Here is a 20179-nt window from a genome sequence, read left to right as displayed (position 1 = left end):
AGTTTTTTTTATGACAGCAACATTTTACCTATGAATTGCCACAGCATATCAAATTCAGATAACAGTCACTGCCATGTAAAAGCCTTGCAGATTTATTTTATTTGTCTGTTAAAGGCCAACAGCAGCACCAGAACTCCAAATGATACCTGCCTGGTTTATCCTCTCTTTTCCCCCCTTAAGACCGTGGGGTTTAGACTCTTAGCATACTGATTCATTAATGAGCACCATGTTAATATAAGATACCATTATCTTCTGACTGTTTAAATCTCACTGTTCCTAAATTTATCCTATGTGAAGAATGTGCTCCTTGAATAAGAAGCAACTTTTCAAGGACTTTTGTTTCATCAGGCTTTGATTTCTAAAGGAATAAAGCAGCATTGTAGATAGGTATCAAAAATTGAGGTTAATATAGATTTATATACACACACAAATATACATATACACACATGCGCATACACAAATATACACACACACACAGCACACCAAGAAGAAACCCACACACTCCGAGAACATATGAACCCCCTACAGACAGCACTGGAACTGAACTTTGAACTCCAGAATACCCCAAACTGTAATAGCATTGCAGTAACTGCTAAACCACGCTCTTTGTTCTACTGTGAATGCCTACAAGACAACAAATCTAAGGGCTTCATATAGTAATATACAGTACTGTGCAAAAGTATCAGGCACATATTGCTGCGGTGCCCAAGACATTTACATAGTACTGCATTTGTCAACATGGAGCAGAGACCGAGTTTGTAAACCTGGCAGGAGCAATGAATGTTGGGAATGAAGAAGATGGAGTACTGCAGGAGCGGTATTGGCCATGTGGCAGAGTAGGAGTGTGGCACAGATGAAGACACACTCAGCCCTGAGATACCAGACAAGGTCATTTGATTCCAAACAATTGGTTTATTGATTACAGAATGTCTCTCTGCTGCTTCCCATTCCCTCCCTCTTTACCCAACCACGATTTCCCTGTCTGTGCCCTTCCCACTCAGTCTGTAATAGAGAGCCATTTAAGAAACAAGTTTATCATTGTGACGGGATCCTGAATTATCCCTATGAACTGTGCTTTAAATGAGAGCAAGAGAGACAGAGAGTGAGGGAGAGAGAGAGACAGAGACAGAGAGAATGAGAGTGAGAGTGAGAGAGTGAGACAGAGAGACACAAGTTCCTACAGAGACAGAAGGGAGGAGCTACTTGATGGACAGCTGGTGTTCAGCACAACAGTATTTAAACCAGCGCAATTGCATGGTTCACAGGACACGCAGATGCACAAAGGTGTGGTGAAGTTACCACTATCCTGTTCCAAAGTGTTTTCCATTTCTGCTAGTTCTTTAACCCATCACGGGGCACGTGACAAAATTGAGGGCTCGTCCGGCATTTGAACAAATTGGTTGGGGGCTTGTTTGAATTGATTGGGGAAAATCCCTTTTGATTTGCTTGTGTGGAATGTCAGCAGAAATGGAGTTTGAGTTTAATAAGTTTGCGGCAGAACCAACCCCTGAGGCACTGGATGATGCTAAAAGGGATGTGCTATTGGCAATTGCTCAAAAGTTAAGACTGAAGGTGACCACTAAAATGGGGAAAGCTCAGATACAGACAATAATAGCCCAGGAAAAGTTTGAAGAGGAGGTGTTAGAGTTATTCGCTGAAGGTAAGGTACTTACTGAGGCTGAGGTTCAGCTTCAGTTGGCAAAATTAAAGATAGAGCACGAATTGAAACTAAAACAGCTTGAGGCTCAGGAAGCAGAAAAGCAGAGGGTTCATGAGGCAAGAGAGGCAGAAAAACAAAGAGAAGAGGTAGAAAGACAGAGAGAGTTCGAGAGGGAGATGCGGCAGCTGAGAGGTTTAGTGTTGGACCCTGATGATTTTTTACAGCTTGAAAGGACTTGTGTTGATTGAAGAATTTAAAAGTCGTGTTCCCTGTGATGTAAGAGCATACCTAGATGAAGAGGATGCCACCACCCTGCGGGGGTCTGCTATGATAGCAGAATAAGTTGTTTTAATCCACGAGGTTGAGTTTACTCCAGATGAGAGTTTGCCAGAAAGTAGCTGGGAGGTTCGGGGTGACCTTGAATTTGAAACTAGGACAAGTGATGAAAGCCCAGAAGAGGCAGCTGTCCTGATTGCCTGTGTTCAGGTTGTTGAAGTACCTGTGGATTCACAGGGTACTGAACCTTGTGTTGAAACTCAGTTAAGGTCTGAGGTGTCTGACTCGGTTGGGAAGGAATGCAGTTCAATTTGTGTCAGATGGTCTTGGTTCAGTGAATAAGGGGTTAACCTTGGTGCCAGTGGAAATTGAGGATTGAGGGAAGTGTTGTTTCTAGACTTTTGAATAAAGTACTTGTGAAGGTTGGAGTGGTTTCGCGACCTTTGACCCTCCTTTCAGGACAGGGGCCTACTAAAGATGTATGTGGCACTCTGCTGAATTTTGTTTTAACATGTGGATGTAAGCACCTTCAAGGTTATGTTGTTCACGATTGTGATGTGGAGAAGGACTGTTTTGGTTTTGAGAGGCCGTCTAAAGAAGTTACAATGGAGACAAATCGGGATAAAGGTTGTAAGAATAAAATAAATGGATTGTTTGGCATTTTTCACAATATACACAAGGTTTTTGTAAGTCTGGTGATAGTACACAGTTTAGTAAACACTGGGGGGAGGTTGACACCTATCCAGGGTAATGTGTATTCAGCAGTTCAGCTAAAAAGCAAGGCTGCTGCTAACGAGATACTGATGCTTATCCCACATACGCAGTTACTCGAAGCGTGTTCAGAAAGTCTGCTGAGGCCCATGATAGCAAAACCAGGGGTTTAAATCATGATGATTTATCAGAGACTTTTCTACCTTGCCTATTCCAGCAGGACTCAGAGAGTAGTAAAGCTGAGGAGAGCAAGGTGCATGAAAAAGATTTGTCCTTAACGAGAAAGGAATTTATAGAGGAACAAAATAAAGATTCTGAAATTGCTGTGTTAAAGGAGACAGCTCTCACAGAAGAGGAGGTTCAGAGAGAGTCAGTAGGATGCTACCTAAAAGATGAGGTGTTAATGAGGAAGTGGAGACCCACTATGGTGCCTGCAAGTGAGGATTGGGCTATTGAACATCAGGTAGTGGTTCCAAAAGTTTACAGGGTTGAAATTTTAAACCTAGCCCACAAGATGCCTTTAGGTGGACATTATGGAGTGAGAAAGACAGTGAACAGGATTATGAAGTAATTCCACTAGCCTAATTTAATAAAGGATGTTGTGAATTTTTGCAGGACTTGCCACTCCTGCCAGGTTGAGGGGAAACCTAATCAGGTTATTCCAATAGCACCACTTAAACTGATACCTGCTTTTGGTGAAACTTTTTCTAGGGTCATAGTGGATTGTGTTGGCTCATTGCCAAAGACTGCAGCTGGTCATTAGTATGTGCTAACTGTTATGTGTGCTGCATCTAGGTTCCCTGAAGCAGTGCCTCTCGGAAACAACCAGGCCAGATTATGGTAAAAGCACTCAATAAGTTTTTCACACTGGCAGGTCAGCCCAAAGAAATTCAATCTGACCAGGGTAGTAACTTTACTTCGAGAACATTCCAGCAAATAGTTTCTGAGCTGGGGGCTAAACAAATCGTGTCATCTGCCTACCACCCAGAGTCTCAAGGGGCTTTGGAGCGGTTTCATTCCACTTTAAAGACCATGATTAAAACCTACTGTCAGGAGAATGACACGGACTGGGATGAAGGGATACATTTACTACTTTTTGCAGTGAGAGACACCATTCAAGAATCCCTGGGGTTGAGTCCATTTGAGCTCATTTTCGGCCATAGGCCCAAAGGACCTTTGACCTTGCTCAGAGAGCAGTGGTCTAACCTAAAAGTGTGTGTCAGTGTGTTAGATTATGTTCTGAAATTCTGGGAAAGACGTAACAAGGCTTGTGACCTTGCAAAACAGAATTTGCAAAATTCCCAAATTAAAATGAAACATTGGTATGATAGAAGAGCGAATGGACAGGTGTTTGAGGTTGGAGATAAAGTTCTGCTTCTGTTCCCCCTGGTGACCAACCCCCTCCAAGCGCAATTTCATGGGCCAGATGAAATAATTAAGGAAACTGATTCTTTGAATTATGTTATTAAAACTCCTGACAGAAGGAAGGCTACCCAATTAGTGCACGTAAATATGGTGAAGCCTTATTATGACTCTGACATGGTACAAGTACTGTTAGGAAAACAAATGGAGTCATGAAGGCTGGTACCGAGATACCAGATAGTTTTAATGTACTCAGTGTAGTCCCCATAAAGCTCAGAAACACTATTGTTTAGAAAAATATTACTAACAAGGTCTATCAGTTGGAGCCTGCACCCCAAAAACAATTGTAAAAATTAACTAGCAAGCATAAAGATTTATTTCCTGACATTCCAAAATGGTGTACAGCAGCAGTGCATGACGTCACTGTAAATTCAGCCCAGCTGATCAAAGAGCATCCTTACAAAATGAATTTAGAGGGAAGTAAAATGGTTGAACAAGAAATTGGAAACAAGAAAGAACAAGGAAAGAGAGTGGATGACTGTATTGATAAAGTGGGAAAGGTTAAGTACCTTACAAAGATTGAGCTGTTAAAAGGATACTGGGGTGTTCCTTTAACAGAGAAGGCTAGAGAAATATCTACATTTGTGACAACATCTGGACTGTATGAAAAATGCTCCAGGGACATTTCAAAGAATGATCAATTCTGTGACTAGAGGATTAGAAAACACGGGCTTATATTGATGATTTGGTTGTATGGAATGACACGTGGGAAGAGCATATTGCGGCTGTAGAAAAACTGTTTGAAAGGTTGTCGAAGGCCAATCTTACTGTGAACCTCGCTAAAAGTGAGTTTGGTCATGCCACAGTTACATATCTGGGCTATGTAGTAGGCCAGGGCCAACTGGCTCCTGTATAGGCCAAGGTTCAAGCTATTGCTGAGATTCCTGTTCCAACGGGCAAGAAAGGTTTTTGGGAATGGTTGGGTATTATCGAAAGTTTTGTAAGAACTTTGCAGATATCGTTCTCCCCCTAACGAAACTCCTAGGGAAGAGTGAAAGATTCGTATGGAATGACCTTTGCCAGGAGGCATCTGAACGGCTGAAAACCATCCTGTGCTGAAAGCACCTGATTTTTCAAAACCATTCTCTACAGCAACAGATGCTAGTGACGAAGCTGCTGGGGCAGTACTGTGAACAGATGGGTGATGATGACATTGAACACCCAGTAGCTTATATCTTAAAGAAATTTAATGTGCACCAGAAAAATTATTCCACTGTTGAAAAGGAGTTGCTATCACTTATTCTGGCTTTACAACATTTTGAAGTCTATGTTTGTCCTGCCCAGAAACCACTTGTGGTTTACACGGACCATAATCTGTTAGTGTTTCCAACTAAGATGAAGGATAAGAATAGAAGGTTATTAAACTGGAGTCTGATATTGCAAGAATATGACCTGAAAATAAAACATGTGAAAGGTACTGACAACATTATAGCTGACTGTTTCTCCAGATGTTCAGTTAGAAATTGTTCTGTTATCTGATGATTATACATGTATTGCTTTAAACTTTGTAATATACAGTTAAACTAAAAATGTTGCCTACGTCAAAATTTTTTGTAAAGGGAAGGGGGTGTGACGAGATCCTGAATTATCCCTATGAACTGTGCCTTTAGAAGGGGGAGGAGGGGGAGAGAAAGCGACAGAGATGTCCAACACAGACTGTGCGTGTGTGTGAGTGTGCGAGCGAGAGAGAGAGAGAGAAGACGAACGAGAACGAACTGCTCACAGTTTGTTTACACGCTTGCAAGGACACTGCCAGCTTCTAAGTTCCTACAGAGAGAGAAGGGAGGAGTTACTTGATGGACAGCTGGTGTTCAGCACAACAGTATTTAAACCAGTGTAATTGCTTGTTTCACAGGACATGCAGGTGCACAAAGGTGCAGTTACCACTATCCTGTTCAGGTGCCCACGAGTGTGGGACTGAGGATCGATTCTGAGGGATCGATCTGTGATTATTACTGCGTGAAACAGCGACCTTGTGGAGTCTACTAGTGTGTCTAACTAATGTGCCGGTTGGTAGACTATCACTCGAAGACGGTGCTCTTAAGTTGGTTACGCTTGGCTAACTTGGAAGTTTTGGAGGACAGCGGGAAGATCGACGGCATCCATCAGCTCACCTGAAGAACTAAACACCTCTCTCTCTCCATCACTACTCAACTCAATAACGAACTGAACTTTACTCATCACCATATATATATAAAATCATTGTTAACCTGTTTGATGTATCTGAATTTATATTACTGGATTGCGTAGTTACTAATAAATACCATTAGTTAATAGCAATACCACACTCCAAAGTGTTTTCCATTTCTGCTGGTTCTGTAACCCATCACGGGGCACATGACAAATGTAATACACAAAATTACTACAGTACTGTGCAAGTCTTAGGCACCCTAAAGATATATAGATATTTATATCTAAGACTTGCACAATACTGTATACATACTTTGATTATAAATTTCTGATTTTTTTCGAATTTTGTAATTCATCATCATAATTTTATGCCTTCGTACCAAACTGCTGCCACAAAATAATTTTTACATCATGACAACAATAAATCTAATTCTGATCTTTTGCAGAACTAGAAACAGTTAGTAATTATCATCCATAACCTCAAAATTAATTGAAGTGTTTGCAATCCCCATAATTTAGAGTATTCCTGGAAATACTCAAAGGTGAAACTATTCCTTTCATTTTATTGTTGTTAAATAACCATCTACAAAGCTCGATTGTGCAGAGAAAAGGTTATTATATTTACTTTAGCTGATGAACACCACCATAGCATTCTCCAAGGTATTAAAAAAGTAATGATGGGCCCGCTAAACAAGCAGAAAATGAGATTCAGTCAAACCACACAGGCCAGATACATTCAGAATCTGATTTCTGTGCTTTAAATTTAATCTTCACTGTTGCTTAATGCTAATCATTTGACGAATGCTTAATCTTGCGTGCTGGCTCAGCCAGCTAATCCAGCAGACTAATCCTATTAGCTCTTGCGGGGTCTGTTTCCTCAGAAAGCCACCAGAAATACACCTTGTGGGGACGAGGTAAATAGAATATCAGTGCTTACACACAAAATGGTGGATTTTCTTACCAAATGCTGGTGCTGCTGCTGCTGTGCCTGTTGCTGGACTACCAAAGTTTGCTGCTGGAGTATTAGTGGCCCCAAAGGAAAAGTTTGCACTTGGAGTACCCTGTCCAAATCCAGGTGCAGTTGTTCCTGGAACAACAACAAAAATGGGTTCAGTGGTTAAACACCCATTTGTGCAGAAATGGTAGCTAGTACTAAAATACCTTGGATTTTGTGAAAGAATTTGCAAAATTGCAGTTGTAAATTTCCAATTTTACAGTCCCACTAAATCCTGCTGTATCCTCCTGTGGTTTATCCCCTTCTTCAAATCATTTGAAGTAACACTTTCCTGTTGATTTCATGAATCACTTGTCAAAAATTCTGACCATCCCCCCTTGCAATGGGCAATTCCAAAAATTCATAACCAGTAACAAAATTCCTCATTGTAGACCGAAAAGACACACCTATTTGCAACTGAAGAGTGAAATTTTTAACTTGAGAGAAGACAAAATATATACAGCAAATGGAAGTATATTGGACAGTCAATTCACAGCTTTTTGTAAGTAGCACCAGAGATCAATAATATGGTTTTAAAGGTAGACAAAATACTTTTTAATTGCACTAACAATCTGCTGGAGGAAGTCAGCAGGTCAGCAGCATCTGTGGGAGGTAAGGAATTGTCAACACTTACAGTCAAAACCCAGTATCAGAAAATATTTTCCTTTATTTGTTGAGACATACAAAATTCAGGGAGTTTACACAAACATAAATAACACTTCAAAAAGTGATGCTTCAGAAAGACGACATCCATCATTAAGGACCCTCATCATCCAGGGCATGCCCTGCTTTCATTGCTACCATCAGGATGAAGATACAGGAACCTGAAGACACACACAATGTTTCAGATTTAATCTCTTTTTTCTCTCTTTATGAACTACCTATTTACTGCAATTTATTGTTTCTCATGTATTGCAATGCACTGCTGCTGCAAAACAACCAATCTCATGGCACATGCCAGTGACATTAAACCCGATTCTGAGTTCAGCCATAGCTTGAATACTGGGCTGCAGGGCAACCACAAGTAATGTACAAAGATAGCAGACATAGTCACAGACAACTACCGACAGTCAGGACCGCTGGTTACTGACTGGAGGATATCAAAAAATGGAAAGAGAAAGCTCAGCTGGCTGATAAGAGAGCCCAGAGAAAACAGTGAAAGAAATTTTCTACCTTTATAACCCACTCCATCAGCGACATACACAGAGACAGAACACAGACCATTATCTGAGAGGCAAGGAAATTAGTCTTTCCCAGTTTCCATTCTCACATTGTTAATCTGAGGTCAACAGTTCAGTAATTAATACACTCTATATTAACAAATTCCTTGGTGCAAAGCCTTAACTGTAGAAGACTGTTGCATTAAGGTAGATCGCTGTTACTTAGCATTTCAAACCTGACATTCAATTTGATCATAGTTAATCTGCAATCTGCACTTTTACATTTAATGATGCCCCATTTTTCTCAAAAAATTGAATTACTATAATATCCCATCATCCAAAATGAACAACTAATCTGATGTCTTGCTATTTGTGGTACATTCCAGGCGATTACCTACCAGTGACTCTGAAAGGCCTGGCTATTTTGTTTGCCATACTCCCTAGAGCTAAATACTGTAAACAGTATCACTGCTTTCAGTTCTCTTTAATATCTTGAAAACTTAAATTAAATCAGTTATAACCTTTCTGAATTCCAGGGATTACAACTTTAGTTTCCATAATCTTTCCTCATAATTCACTGTAGTGATGATATAATGGCTACTACAGGAACATAGATATAGTTTTAAGTATTAATTAAATTGTAGGATGCAGGTACTGCCCCTCCCCGATTCCCTTTAAGTGCTGGTGAGCTTTCTTCTTTAACCACTTCAGTCTATTTGGTGTATGCTATCCAGAATGTAATTTGACAAGGAGTTCCAAGGTCTAAAGTCAATGTAGAATAAATAATGCATTTTTAAGTCATGGTGACATGAAGAGAAATATTCAAATGGTAGCATTTTATTAAGCATGTTATTGTTAACATTGCTCTTGGATGAAGTTTCGGGAATGCTCATCGCAATTATTCATTTTCATTTATTTAGCAATACAGCCACACTCCAGCAACCCCTGACAAACTCCATTAAATCTGACCTAATCATAGGACAATTTACAATGACCATTTTACCTACCTGGTACATTTTTGGGCTATGTGACAAAACCGGAGGACCCGGAGAAAACTCACGCATTCCATGGGGAAAATACACAGAGACTTCTTACAGAACGGTGTCAGAACTGAACTCCAACACCCTAAGCTGTAACAGTGCTGCACTAACTGCTATGCTATTGTTAGCCTCGATGAGTAGTAAATGCAGTGTTTTTTCAAAAAAAAAGAAAATTTTGTACAGTGTAGCCAGGATGCACTTACAGTGGAGGGAGGAAGTTGCTGACATGATGACTGAAGGGCTTATCACATAATGCCAGACAAACTCCGCATAAGGAGAAGAATGAACAGTCGGCGTTTCTGACCAGGACCCTTCATCAGGACTCATCTCATCCTTCATCAAGACATAGTTTGCTTTGTTCTGGTCTTAAGCACCTTGTATTTTGATAAATTTGCATTTACCCAGGCTATTACATTCCTGATAGGCTTTGTAGATGATGGGTGGTTTTGGGAAGTCCCAGTGTGATATCCGGTGAACGGTGAGGACATACACTCAGTAGCCACTTTATTAGGTACACCTATACCCCTGCTCGTTAATGCAACTATTTAATCAGCCAATCATGTCAGCAACTCAATGAATAAAAGCATACAGACGTGGTCAAGAGGTTCAGTTGTTTAAATCAAGTATGAGAATGGGGAAGAAATGTGATCCAAGTGACTTTGTCCTTGGAATGATTACAGTGCCAGACAAGGTTTGAGTATCTCGGCAACTGCTGATCTCCTGGAACTTTCTTTTTTTTTTAATTTTATTTTTATTTGGATGAGGTAGTCACAAGTAATACACATTTTTTAAAAAATCATTTCCATTTTTTATGTGAGTAAATCTATATTAATTTGTACATTCACAAGTACACATTGAGATAATATGGAAAATAATTAGGCACTCAAATAGATGTTAATTCCACTCTATTAAACTAAATAATGATAATAGTTGTTATAAAAAATATTAATAATAGGGGTTGCATACTAATTTCCATATATCTCTTCAGGTCCATTTCTTTCTGGTCCAAAATTTCCCCAGATCTTTTCTTTACTTGTGTTAATTCCACATTTTCCAAAAAAAAAGAACAGTAAACATTTGAGCCAAGGGTGCTTACGTTAACACTATTACTATGTTGGTGAGACAAACAGTATAAACCACTCGGAGAGTCATCTAAAGTCTGCTTGCTCTGGGGTTATAAATTCAATCCATTTATTCCAAATTTGAATTCCAAATTCAATCCATTTATTCCTTTTGAATTCTCAGACAGTAGGTCATCTTTTCCATTTTAAATATTTCCAAAATGATTTCATGCCAATCTTCTAATGTAGGTGATGTTGGATTTAACCAGTTTCTGGTGATTGATTTCTTACTTGCTGCTAAAAGGGCCTGCAGCAGCTTTATATCTTTCTTCTGTTCTCAAAGTTCAGAGGTATCTGAGTCTTAAATACCTTAACTAATGTTCTGTGAATACCTTCCCAATATAAACTTAATTTAGGGCAATCCCAAAAAATATGGAAATGATTTGCCTCCTTGGAGGCACACCTTCTCCAACACGCCACGTTTGTGTCTTTATATTTTTCCTGGTATGGGGTCTTGAAGTATCTTATAATATTTTCCCAACAATGTTCTCTCCAAATCAAAGAGTTAGTCGAAGACCACTAGAAGCTGCATATTTTCCCCCAAGCCTCCTCTGAAAGTACCAACCCCACTTCTTTCTCCCACTTCTCTTTAACATACAATGCGTTTTCATTTTTGGCATGAGAGGGGGCATTATATAATCGAGAAATTGATTTACTTGGTATTGAACTGTAAGCCGAATTCAGAATCTTGAAAAATTCTAATTCTACTGTTGATAAGTCTGTATATCTAACAACTCTGGTTAACATGATGTTCTACTTGAAGGTACCTAAAAAAGTCATTGTGTTCTAGGCCATGTTTGTCCTGCAGGGATTGAAAACTTTGTAATACACTTTTATGTGTGAATGAGAGGTAGGTTGTAAGACCTTTCTTTATCCACAGTTCAAATCTTTTATCTCCTCTGCTGGGAAGAAATTCGGTATCATAAGCATACCATCTGAAAAGTTTCAACATTGATTCCACATGAATTAATCACCTTCTGCCATACTTTTAAAGTGAGATTTATCCAGCTGTTTTTAAAACTTTTCCTATTGGGCCATCTATTCTTTGTCTGCTATTGAGGTCTGTAGGGGAAATTTGTCAATCAATCCAAATTCTATTTCCTTCCATCTAGCCTTATATTCCCTATTGCACCAATATAACAGAGGGGTTATCTGTGACGCATAAAAATAATTTTTCGAACAAGGAAGTGCCAGACCCCCTCCTTCCTTTCCTAAATATAAGGTGTTAAATCGGATTCTAGGTTTCTTTCCTTGCCAGATAAAGCGGGAAATCCATTTGTCCCATTCCTTGAATTGATTATTATCCACCTCCACAGGTAAAGTCCGGAAAAGGTAAAGTAACCGAGGGAGAATATTCATTTTTATGGTATTTATCCTTGAATTTAACTTAAAAAACTGGTAAGATTCCACCTTATGTATATCTGCTTTTATCTCAGAAATTAATGGCCCATAATTTACCTGTGACAATGTTGAAAGATCTTTTGGCAGGGTTATTCCTAAATATTTTAATGATTTAGCTTCCCACTTAAGATCATATGTATCCTGCAGTTTTTTGGATGCTGTATAATTTAAGGACAAAACCTGCATTTTCTTTACATTAACTTTATAACCTGGTATTTTCCCGAACTCACCCAACAGTGTAAACAATCCTATAAATGATTTTTCTGGTTCACTCAAATAGACTAAAACGTCATCCGCGAATAGCGCCACCTTCTGTTCAATCCCTGCCACCTTGATACCTTTTACAATTTCGCTCTGTCTTATTAGTTGGGCAAGAGGTTCAATATATAGTGCAAAAAGGAGAGGGGAAATTGGGCATCCCTGTCTAGTTTTTCCCTCTAAAATAAAAGAGTCAGAGAGGTCCCCATTTATCTTAATTCAAGCTGTAGGGCTGTCATATAAAGTCTGGATTACTTTAATAAACTTTTCTTGAAAGCCAAATCTTCCTAACACTCTGTATAGGAATACCCAACTAACAGAATCAAATGCTTTCTCAGCGTCTAATCCCGCTACCATTGTCTCTGTCTTAATTCTTAATAACCTGTTCTAGCATGTGTAAAGTTTTCTTTATGTCGTCCTGAGTTTGCCTTTGCTGAATGAATCCAGTCTGGTCTAAGTGGATGAGATCAGGTAGAAGCTTTTCCAGTCTACGAGTTAATATAGATGTAAATAATTTGTAGTCCAAATTAAGAACACTGATTGGCCGGTAATTACCACATTCTAGTTTATCTTTACCCGCCTTAGGAATAACTGAGATAATCGCCTCTCTCCAGGAAGGTGGAATTTCTCCTCTCTGTAAGATCCGATTAAAGGTGTTAAGCAATAATGGGACTAACTGTGACTTCAGCGGTTTGTACCACTCTGAGGTAAACCCATCAGAGACTGGAGACTTTCCGGCCTTTAATCTAGAGATGGCCGCATTCAGTTCTTTGGCAGTTACTGGTTCTAATAGGCAATCATTTTGTAAATCTGTGAGCTTAGGTAGATCTAAAGAATTCAGGAAAGTGTCTATATACAGCTTATTGGAGGCCCGGGGTTGGTAGTACAGCTCTCAATAATATGTTTCAAAAGTCTCTTGAATTTTCCCTATTGTATTCTCCACAAGCTTTGTTTTTGGATTCATTATTTTATGAAGTGTATTGTCTGCTTGTTGTTTACGTAACTTATATGCTAATAATCCAGCTGATTAACTTTCTACTTCATAATTCTTTTGTCTCAGGTAAAAAAAGTTTCTTTGAGTTTTCAATGTGTATATATCATCAATTTGACTTTGCACTTCCTTAATTTCCTGTTTTAACTTAGAACTAATTTTGTTGCTATCTACAACTTAAAGTTGTTTTAGTTTTCCTTGAAGGTCTGCTAATTTTTGTGCATAGAATTTTTTCATGTGAGTTGTAATGGAAATAATTTTCCCTCTCAGTACAGCTTTCAATATATCCCATAAGATCACTGGTGATGCGTCTCCCATGTCATTATGGTCTAAGTATTCTTTGATTTCTCCCTTACTTTTGGGTTATTGAGTATATGTGAATTTAACCTCCATAGTGTTTTCCTCATTTTCCTTTCCAGAATTAGAGACATAGAGACTGGACTATGGTCCGACAGATCAATTGTTGCAATATTACACTCTTATTCTGAATCTATCTATGTTAAATATAAAAAAAAGTTTATCCTTGAATAAGCTGAATGAGGGAAAGAATAATACGTATAGTCTTTACTAGTGGGGTGCAATTCCCTCCACACATCTATTATTCCCAGCTCCTCCATCAATGAATTTACTTTCCTAGTCAGAGGTTTATTCTGAACAACTGTTCTTGAAGAATCTAATGCAGGGTTTAACCTAATATTAAAATCCCCTCCTCAGATTACTACCCCTTGAGAGCTGACCATTAGGTCAAAAATGTGTCTATAGAATGACCATTCACAACCTGGTGGAGCATAAACATTCAACAATGTTATTTCAGTACCTTCTATTCTTCCTGTAATTTTTACAAATCGTCCATCCTTGTCTTTAGTCTCTGAAATATGCTTATGATTAAGAGCACTTGATACTAAGGTAGCTATTCCTCTTTAGTAGCCCAATTTATATGATGAATAAAATACATGCTTAAAACCCATTCTTTTTAATTTTGCATGTTCGGATTGGCTCGTGCGTTTCCTAAAGGAAAGCTATTTGTGCCCTCTGTTTTTTCAATTTAAACATAATCTTATTTCTCTTAACTGGATTCAAAACCCCATTTACATTACAGGAAATTATTTTTACCAGTTCAATTTGCATTTTTCTGTAATAGAAAAAAAAACACTCCTTTTCTAAACCAACAGTAAGCAACCCCTTCTCAATATTAAACCAGAACATAAAACCAAACCCTAGGCATTTTTGAACATAGAACATTTGAAAAATGTTCCCGACTTCCAACAGTGAGGCCTGAGCACCGACCCGCCTCAGTTCAGAGGGATAACTCCTAACTCCAGTCTGTGTTAGAGGGCCCTCCGCAGTGTGAACAGCCATAGAGAATTCTCTCCTTTTTGTGTCTCAACCATATTGTTATCATTCAAGTTATTCCATCCAGATTATTTTCAATTATCAGCTTTGATTTTACCTTTAAGTACGATTTACTCTTTTCAGATATTTCTCAATTATTCTACACTCTCTGCATGTTCACGTCTGAATACTTGCAGCTTTTCCTTATAGTTTGACACTCTGGTTCGAGTGGCGTGTCCTCGCCGCACTGGCTGCCATGTCCACCGCCGAATCTTCTCCAGTAACGACTCCGGTTGGGTGATAACTTCTATGGGTAGTCCCCGAACTAACATCATTGCCTATTCCACTGTAGCGTAGGTTTTTGTCCCTTTGTCGTATAAGACTCTTAGCCAAGCTGGCTACAGGGTCTGAAATCTGATGTTGTTTTCCTTCAGGACCCTCCGTGTTTCCGCGTATTCCTTCCCTCTGGCAAGGATCCCTGGTGCATAATCATGGTCTAAACTGATTTTACAGTTGTTCCACATAAAGCCTTTCTTTTGCCATGCCAGTTTAAACACTTCTTCCTTCGTTCTGTAACTGAGAAATCTGACTAGAATCCATCTGGGCTGGGCGCCTGTTGAGGGGTGTGGTGCCAACTCGCGGTGGGCCCTTTCTATCTGTAGGTCTTTTGTGTCTGGTATTTCAAGGTTCTCTCTAAGCAGCTTCTCCATGAAGGGAATCACCAATTCGGGTTTACCTTCAGCTCCTTCGGGGACTCCAAAGATCCTCACATTTTCCCTTCTTGGTCTATCAGCTTCCACTGGAGCTGCTCTTGCAGCTTCAGCATTTCTCCTATCACTTCCTCTGCGTTTTGCAGCCTCTCCTCCCTCCCTACAATCCTTGCTTCGGCTTCATCTAACTTCAGATTAGTTTTTCCTATTTCTCCTTTAATATCTTCCAGCTGTTTGTTGATATCTTGTTGGAAATCACGAATCTCTCCAAGAATCGAAGTCAGATTCCCCGATTCTTCCACATCATCTCTGTCCTTGCTGGCTGTGGGGGAGCTCAGCCCCTCTTCTTGCTGCGTCTTTTTATATTTATCAGCCTTCTGAGCAGACTTTTTATTCTTGTACTTAGACTCCACCCTTGCCCTTTTTATTGATTATAGTTATACAATACTAAATATTTGTCCAATTTCGACTTTGGGGCAGTTTACGTTCCTTTTTGTTGAGAGACCTTTTCCTACGCTGCCATTATCTTGGTGACCCGCAAGTCCTCCCGATCTCCTGGAACTTTCATGCACAACAGCCTCTAGAGTTTACAGAGAATGGTGCGATAAACAAAAAAAAAACATCCAGTGTGCAACATTTACCACACTTTTCCTGAATATCATGTTAATCCCACTACATGCAGGCACGGAATAGTTGTTTGGAGTTGAAATAAGTACCATAAATTCCGATGTACAAGTCTAGAATCTGGCCTTAAATTTTGGTCCTAAAATTAGGGGGTCGGCTTATACAGAGGGTGCCAACTTTGGAAAAATGAATACACGTAAGACAGGTCGTATTTATTGGCTGTTTTTGAGTCAAATACAAAAGAAAATACAAACGCTTATGAAATCTACACAAACGATCTACAAAACACATTCCGTTTTTCAATTTACTTGTACACACTGTTGTTGTCAAACGTTCATTCCACTGTTGACACATGAATTCTTTGAATGGTTTGTTTAAACTCACATCTAACAGCTGGAGCACGGATGTCAAAACACCGGGGATGACTGCAATGTCTGCACTTTCAGCTTTCAATACTGCTTTTGTCTCACCTGATAAGTGCGCTTTGAACATGTCCCAGACAAGTAGTGACTTTTCCTTCCTGAAACCTTCGGGATGTGGACGCCACACCTCTTTAACCCACTTCATCCATCCAGCCGCGTTCTTGAACGTAAACACCAACACCCCGCGGGAATTTTTCTTTCTTTGGGAATGTTTTCCTCTTAAAAAATCACCATCGGTGGTAGTTTGGTCCCATCAGCCACACACGTTAACGCGACAGTAAAATGTTGCTTCTCGTGTCCAGTTGTTTTGACAAGGACTGTTTCCTCCCCCTTCTGATTGACAGTGCGGTTGCCAGCAAAATCAAAGAACATTGGTGTCTCGTCCACGTTACCAATCAGTGAGAGCGGGTAAGAATGTGCCTTTCGATGTTCTCGAGGTCGCTCGGCAACTTCTGAGCAATCTTTGTTTTTTGTCTCAACACAAGGTCACGTCTCTTCATAAATCGGGTACACCAACTTCGCGTAGCTTTGAAATTTTCGCTGACCTCACTGTGTTTTTCGGCCCATTTCAACGCTTGAACTCGAATCATTTCTCTGGTAACCATGTATCCAGACGATTGCTGGTAATTCACCCACTCTAAAACTTTTTCTTCCAGTTCTGGCCACTGGCATATTTTCCCATGGTTTGTACATTTTGTCTTTGGCATTTCCCTCAGTGTGTCCTCTGTCTTTCTCCACTCTCTCACCTGTTTCTCGTTTACACTAAACTTCTTGGCAGCTGCAGGTTTATTTGTTCTTTTAGCAAAATCAACAACCTTCAGCTTGAAGCCAGCATCATATCGCATTCGTTTTAATCTTTTTTACATGGTGGGCGCAAACTCAGTACTGAGTACACGTACTGGTCCCACCACCCCGTCTTATGTTTTAACCAGATTACGATGGGCACTAAATGGTTTCACGGAGGTTACATTTCAGAGGATTCTTTACCATTGGGAACCTAATCCAAAATTTCCCTCCCTGATTTATTTATTAAGAATTCGCTTATAACACTCTATAATGTATAGGCACAAGGAAATCTGCAGATGCTGGAAATTCAAGCAACACACACAAAAAATGTTGGTGAACGCAGCAGGCCAGGCAGCATCCATAGGAAGAGGTACAGTCGACATTTTGGGCCGGGGCCCTTCGTCAGGACTCAACGTCAGGTCCCTGCCCGAAACGTCGACTGTACCTCTTCCTATAGATGCTGCCTGGCCTGCTGCGTTCACCAGCATTTTCTATAATGTGTAGGCCTATTTCCTTAGCAGGTACTGGTTCACAAAATTTCCAGGTTCCGGATGTGGCAAAGCTGAGTACCGGCATGTGAGATCTTATGATCTTTTTCTGATTAAATCAAAAACCTCTACAAAAGGGGTCGGTTTATACAAAGGTAACATGAAAAAGTCACTTTTTTAACCTTGAAAATAGGGTGGGGGTGGTGGTTTGGCTTATACAGCGGAACTTACGGTATTCCAATCTTACACCATTTCCCTGCCTGCCTCACTATATAATTTTACTATCCAAGAAGCTGAAAATGGAATGGAACCCTATAAGTCAGCCTTCCCATTTCTTACACGTGATGCATTTAGAAGAAATTGACTAACAATTCTCTCAAGGAAATCTAAATACAACAATGTACTACTGTGGATAATATTTTGCCATATATTAATATCCAAAATGATAATTATAAAGGAAATATTATATTATTGTCATATGTTCAACTAATCCTGCCACTTGGATTAGTGCACAGCTGTAAAGATGAAGCTGCAACCTGTGTTAAGAGAAAAGCAACTGCCGAGGCAGTAGCTAAAATGATTAGCAACTGCTATTTTGACAGAAAAACGTTTATGCCATATTTACTAAGCAACTTGCTTTGCTGCAGCGAGGAGCAGAGGTGTTAGAAAAACGTCAAAATGATCTTCCAAAGCATATTGATTTTTGCTTGCACGCCTCCCATGGCTAGAAAGCAACTAATCATGAGCAGCCAAAGCTTATAGAACACTGCAGTATTGCGTGAACTTACCAGTCTCAAAATTCAAACTGGGAGTTCCAAAGTTGAACCCTAATGAAACAAAACGGTGACTGTCACAAGCAACAATGTACTTCGGTTAAAATGAAAAGTTCACTTACATTTCATCATATTCACAGCTTTTGAGGAAGACTCAATTATCTAAACAAAATTTTAATAGCTCAGTCATAATTTTCTATAATGGAGTTGGATTATAATAAAATAGAAAATATTAGAGTGCAATCTTACAGCTAACTATGAAGTGATCTGGCCTTTAAGAGGAACAAGTAAAGTTGGCTTGGTGTGGCTGTTTTGTGTGCAAATGTGATTATGACTATTCCAGACATTTATAGAGTCAGTCAGTACAGAAGTTGGTACCCATCTACTGGGCCATGCCTTTCTACACTAGTCCCATTTCTATGCACTTAGTTCATAATCTACCTTTGGACGAAAAAAACTTCTATTTTAGTCCATCCTCTCACACTCCCCCCCCCACCCCCACCCACCCCAGCATCTTCCTCCTCACCTTCAACCTATACCCTCTGGTCTGAAGATACCCCTGCCATGTGGTAACATTTTATACTATTTATTTATACACTATTATGTGCATCACGATTTTTAATAACTTTTATCATGTCTCCCATGAACCACTTTTACTCCAATAAAAACAAACCCAGCCTATATCCTCATAGCAGAAATGCTCCGTCCCCAGACAGCACCCCAGTGAATCTCTTTTACACCCTCCTTAATGTGCCAAGAGTTGTTTGGGTCATTCAGTTGATTTTGACTTAATGTAATTCCCCTGCCCAATTCACATAGACTTGGCAAAAGCAGTGGACAAAGCGAGACAAACGAAGCAGATGGTAGCATAGTGGTCAGCGCAATGCTTTACAGAGTTCAATTCCCGCTGCTGCCTGTAAAGAGTTTGCACATTCTCCCCGTGACTGTGTGGGTTTCCACTCACAGTACACAGATGCACCAGTTGGCAAGTTCATTGGTCATTGTAAAATGTCCATTGATTCTGCTAAGGTTAAATCAGGGGATTGCTGGGCAGCATGGTTGTAAGGGCTGGAAGAGCTCTGTATCTCAACAAACAAAATAAAAGCAAAAATTTCATTGGTATTCAGTGATCTTTGGAGATGCTGTGTGCTAACATTTATTGAGAGCTGAACTGACTGTAAAGCTATTAGAAATCTCACCCCTCTCTATTCAGTTTATGCATGAAGAGTTAGGTCAATGATACAAATGTACTGAATTGGAGTTGGCAACCTGCCTAACAACCTATCAGAAATCTTTGAGGAAATAACAGGCAGGAAAGACCAGCAGAGTTGTTTGTTTGTACTTTCACAAGGCTTCTGACAACGTGCTGCAAATGAGGCAGCTAAACAAAAAAAACCAGCGGTACTGTAGGAAAGGTACTAGCATGGATAGAGGATTGGCTGACTGGCAGGAGGCAAAGAGTGAGCCACTTCTGGTCGGCTGCCGCTGACCAGTGTTCACTGTTGGTACTGCTTCCTTTCACGTTACAAGTCAATGATTTGGATGATGGAATTGTGAGTTTGCAGACAATAGGAAGATAGGTGGAGGGGCAAGTCGTATTGAGGTAGCAAGGAATCTACATAAGGACTTAGACAGATTGGGACAATGGGCAAAGTGGCAGATGGAATATAGTGTAGTGAAGTGTATGGTCATGGACTTTGCAGGAGGGAATAAAGGCATAGATTATTTTCCCAAGGAGCGAGAAAATTCAAAAATCAAAGGAGCAAAGGTACTTAGAAGTCTTTAGACAGTTTAACTGGCATAACTACAGGATAACTTGCAAATTGAATCAGTGATAACGAAGGCAAATGCAATGTTTGCATTCATCGCAAAAGGACTAG

The 20179-nt window shown here is 39.8% G+C and overlaps 1 protein-coding gene across 3 annotated transcripts in view; it reads right to left on the bottom strand.

The window, feature by feature from the left end:
* Positions 1 to 20179, bottom strand: part of pom121 (POM121 transmembrane nucleoporin) — a 65875-nt gene that overhangs the window by 6570 nt on the left and 39126 nt on the right. For 2 of the 3 annotated variants that reach the window (XM_063031280.1, XM_063031279.1), the window contains exons 12-13: positions 18315 to 18353; positions 7161 to 7286 (exon numbers count right to left, since the gene is read on the bottom strand). In XM_063031280.1, the coding sequence (XP_062887350.1) occupies positions 7161 to 7286; positions 18315 to 18353 (165 nt within the window). The remainder of the gene's footprint in view (positions 1 to 7160; positions 7287 to 18314; positions 18354 to 20179) is intronic. The other variant, XM_063031281.1, reaches the window with a different exon arrangement.

This window comes from Mobula hypostoma, chromosome 23 (assembly GCF_963921235.1).
Source record: "Mobula hypostoma chromosome 23, sMobHyp1.1, whole genome shotgun sequence".
Classification (NCBI taxonomy): domain Eukaryota; kingdom Metazoa; phylum Chordata; class Chondrichthyes; order Myliobatiformes; family Myliobatidae; genus Mobula; species Mobula hypostoma.
The sequence above is the reverse complement of the archived record's forward strand: the minus strand, read 5'-3'. Positions and strand labels throughout refer to the sequence as shown.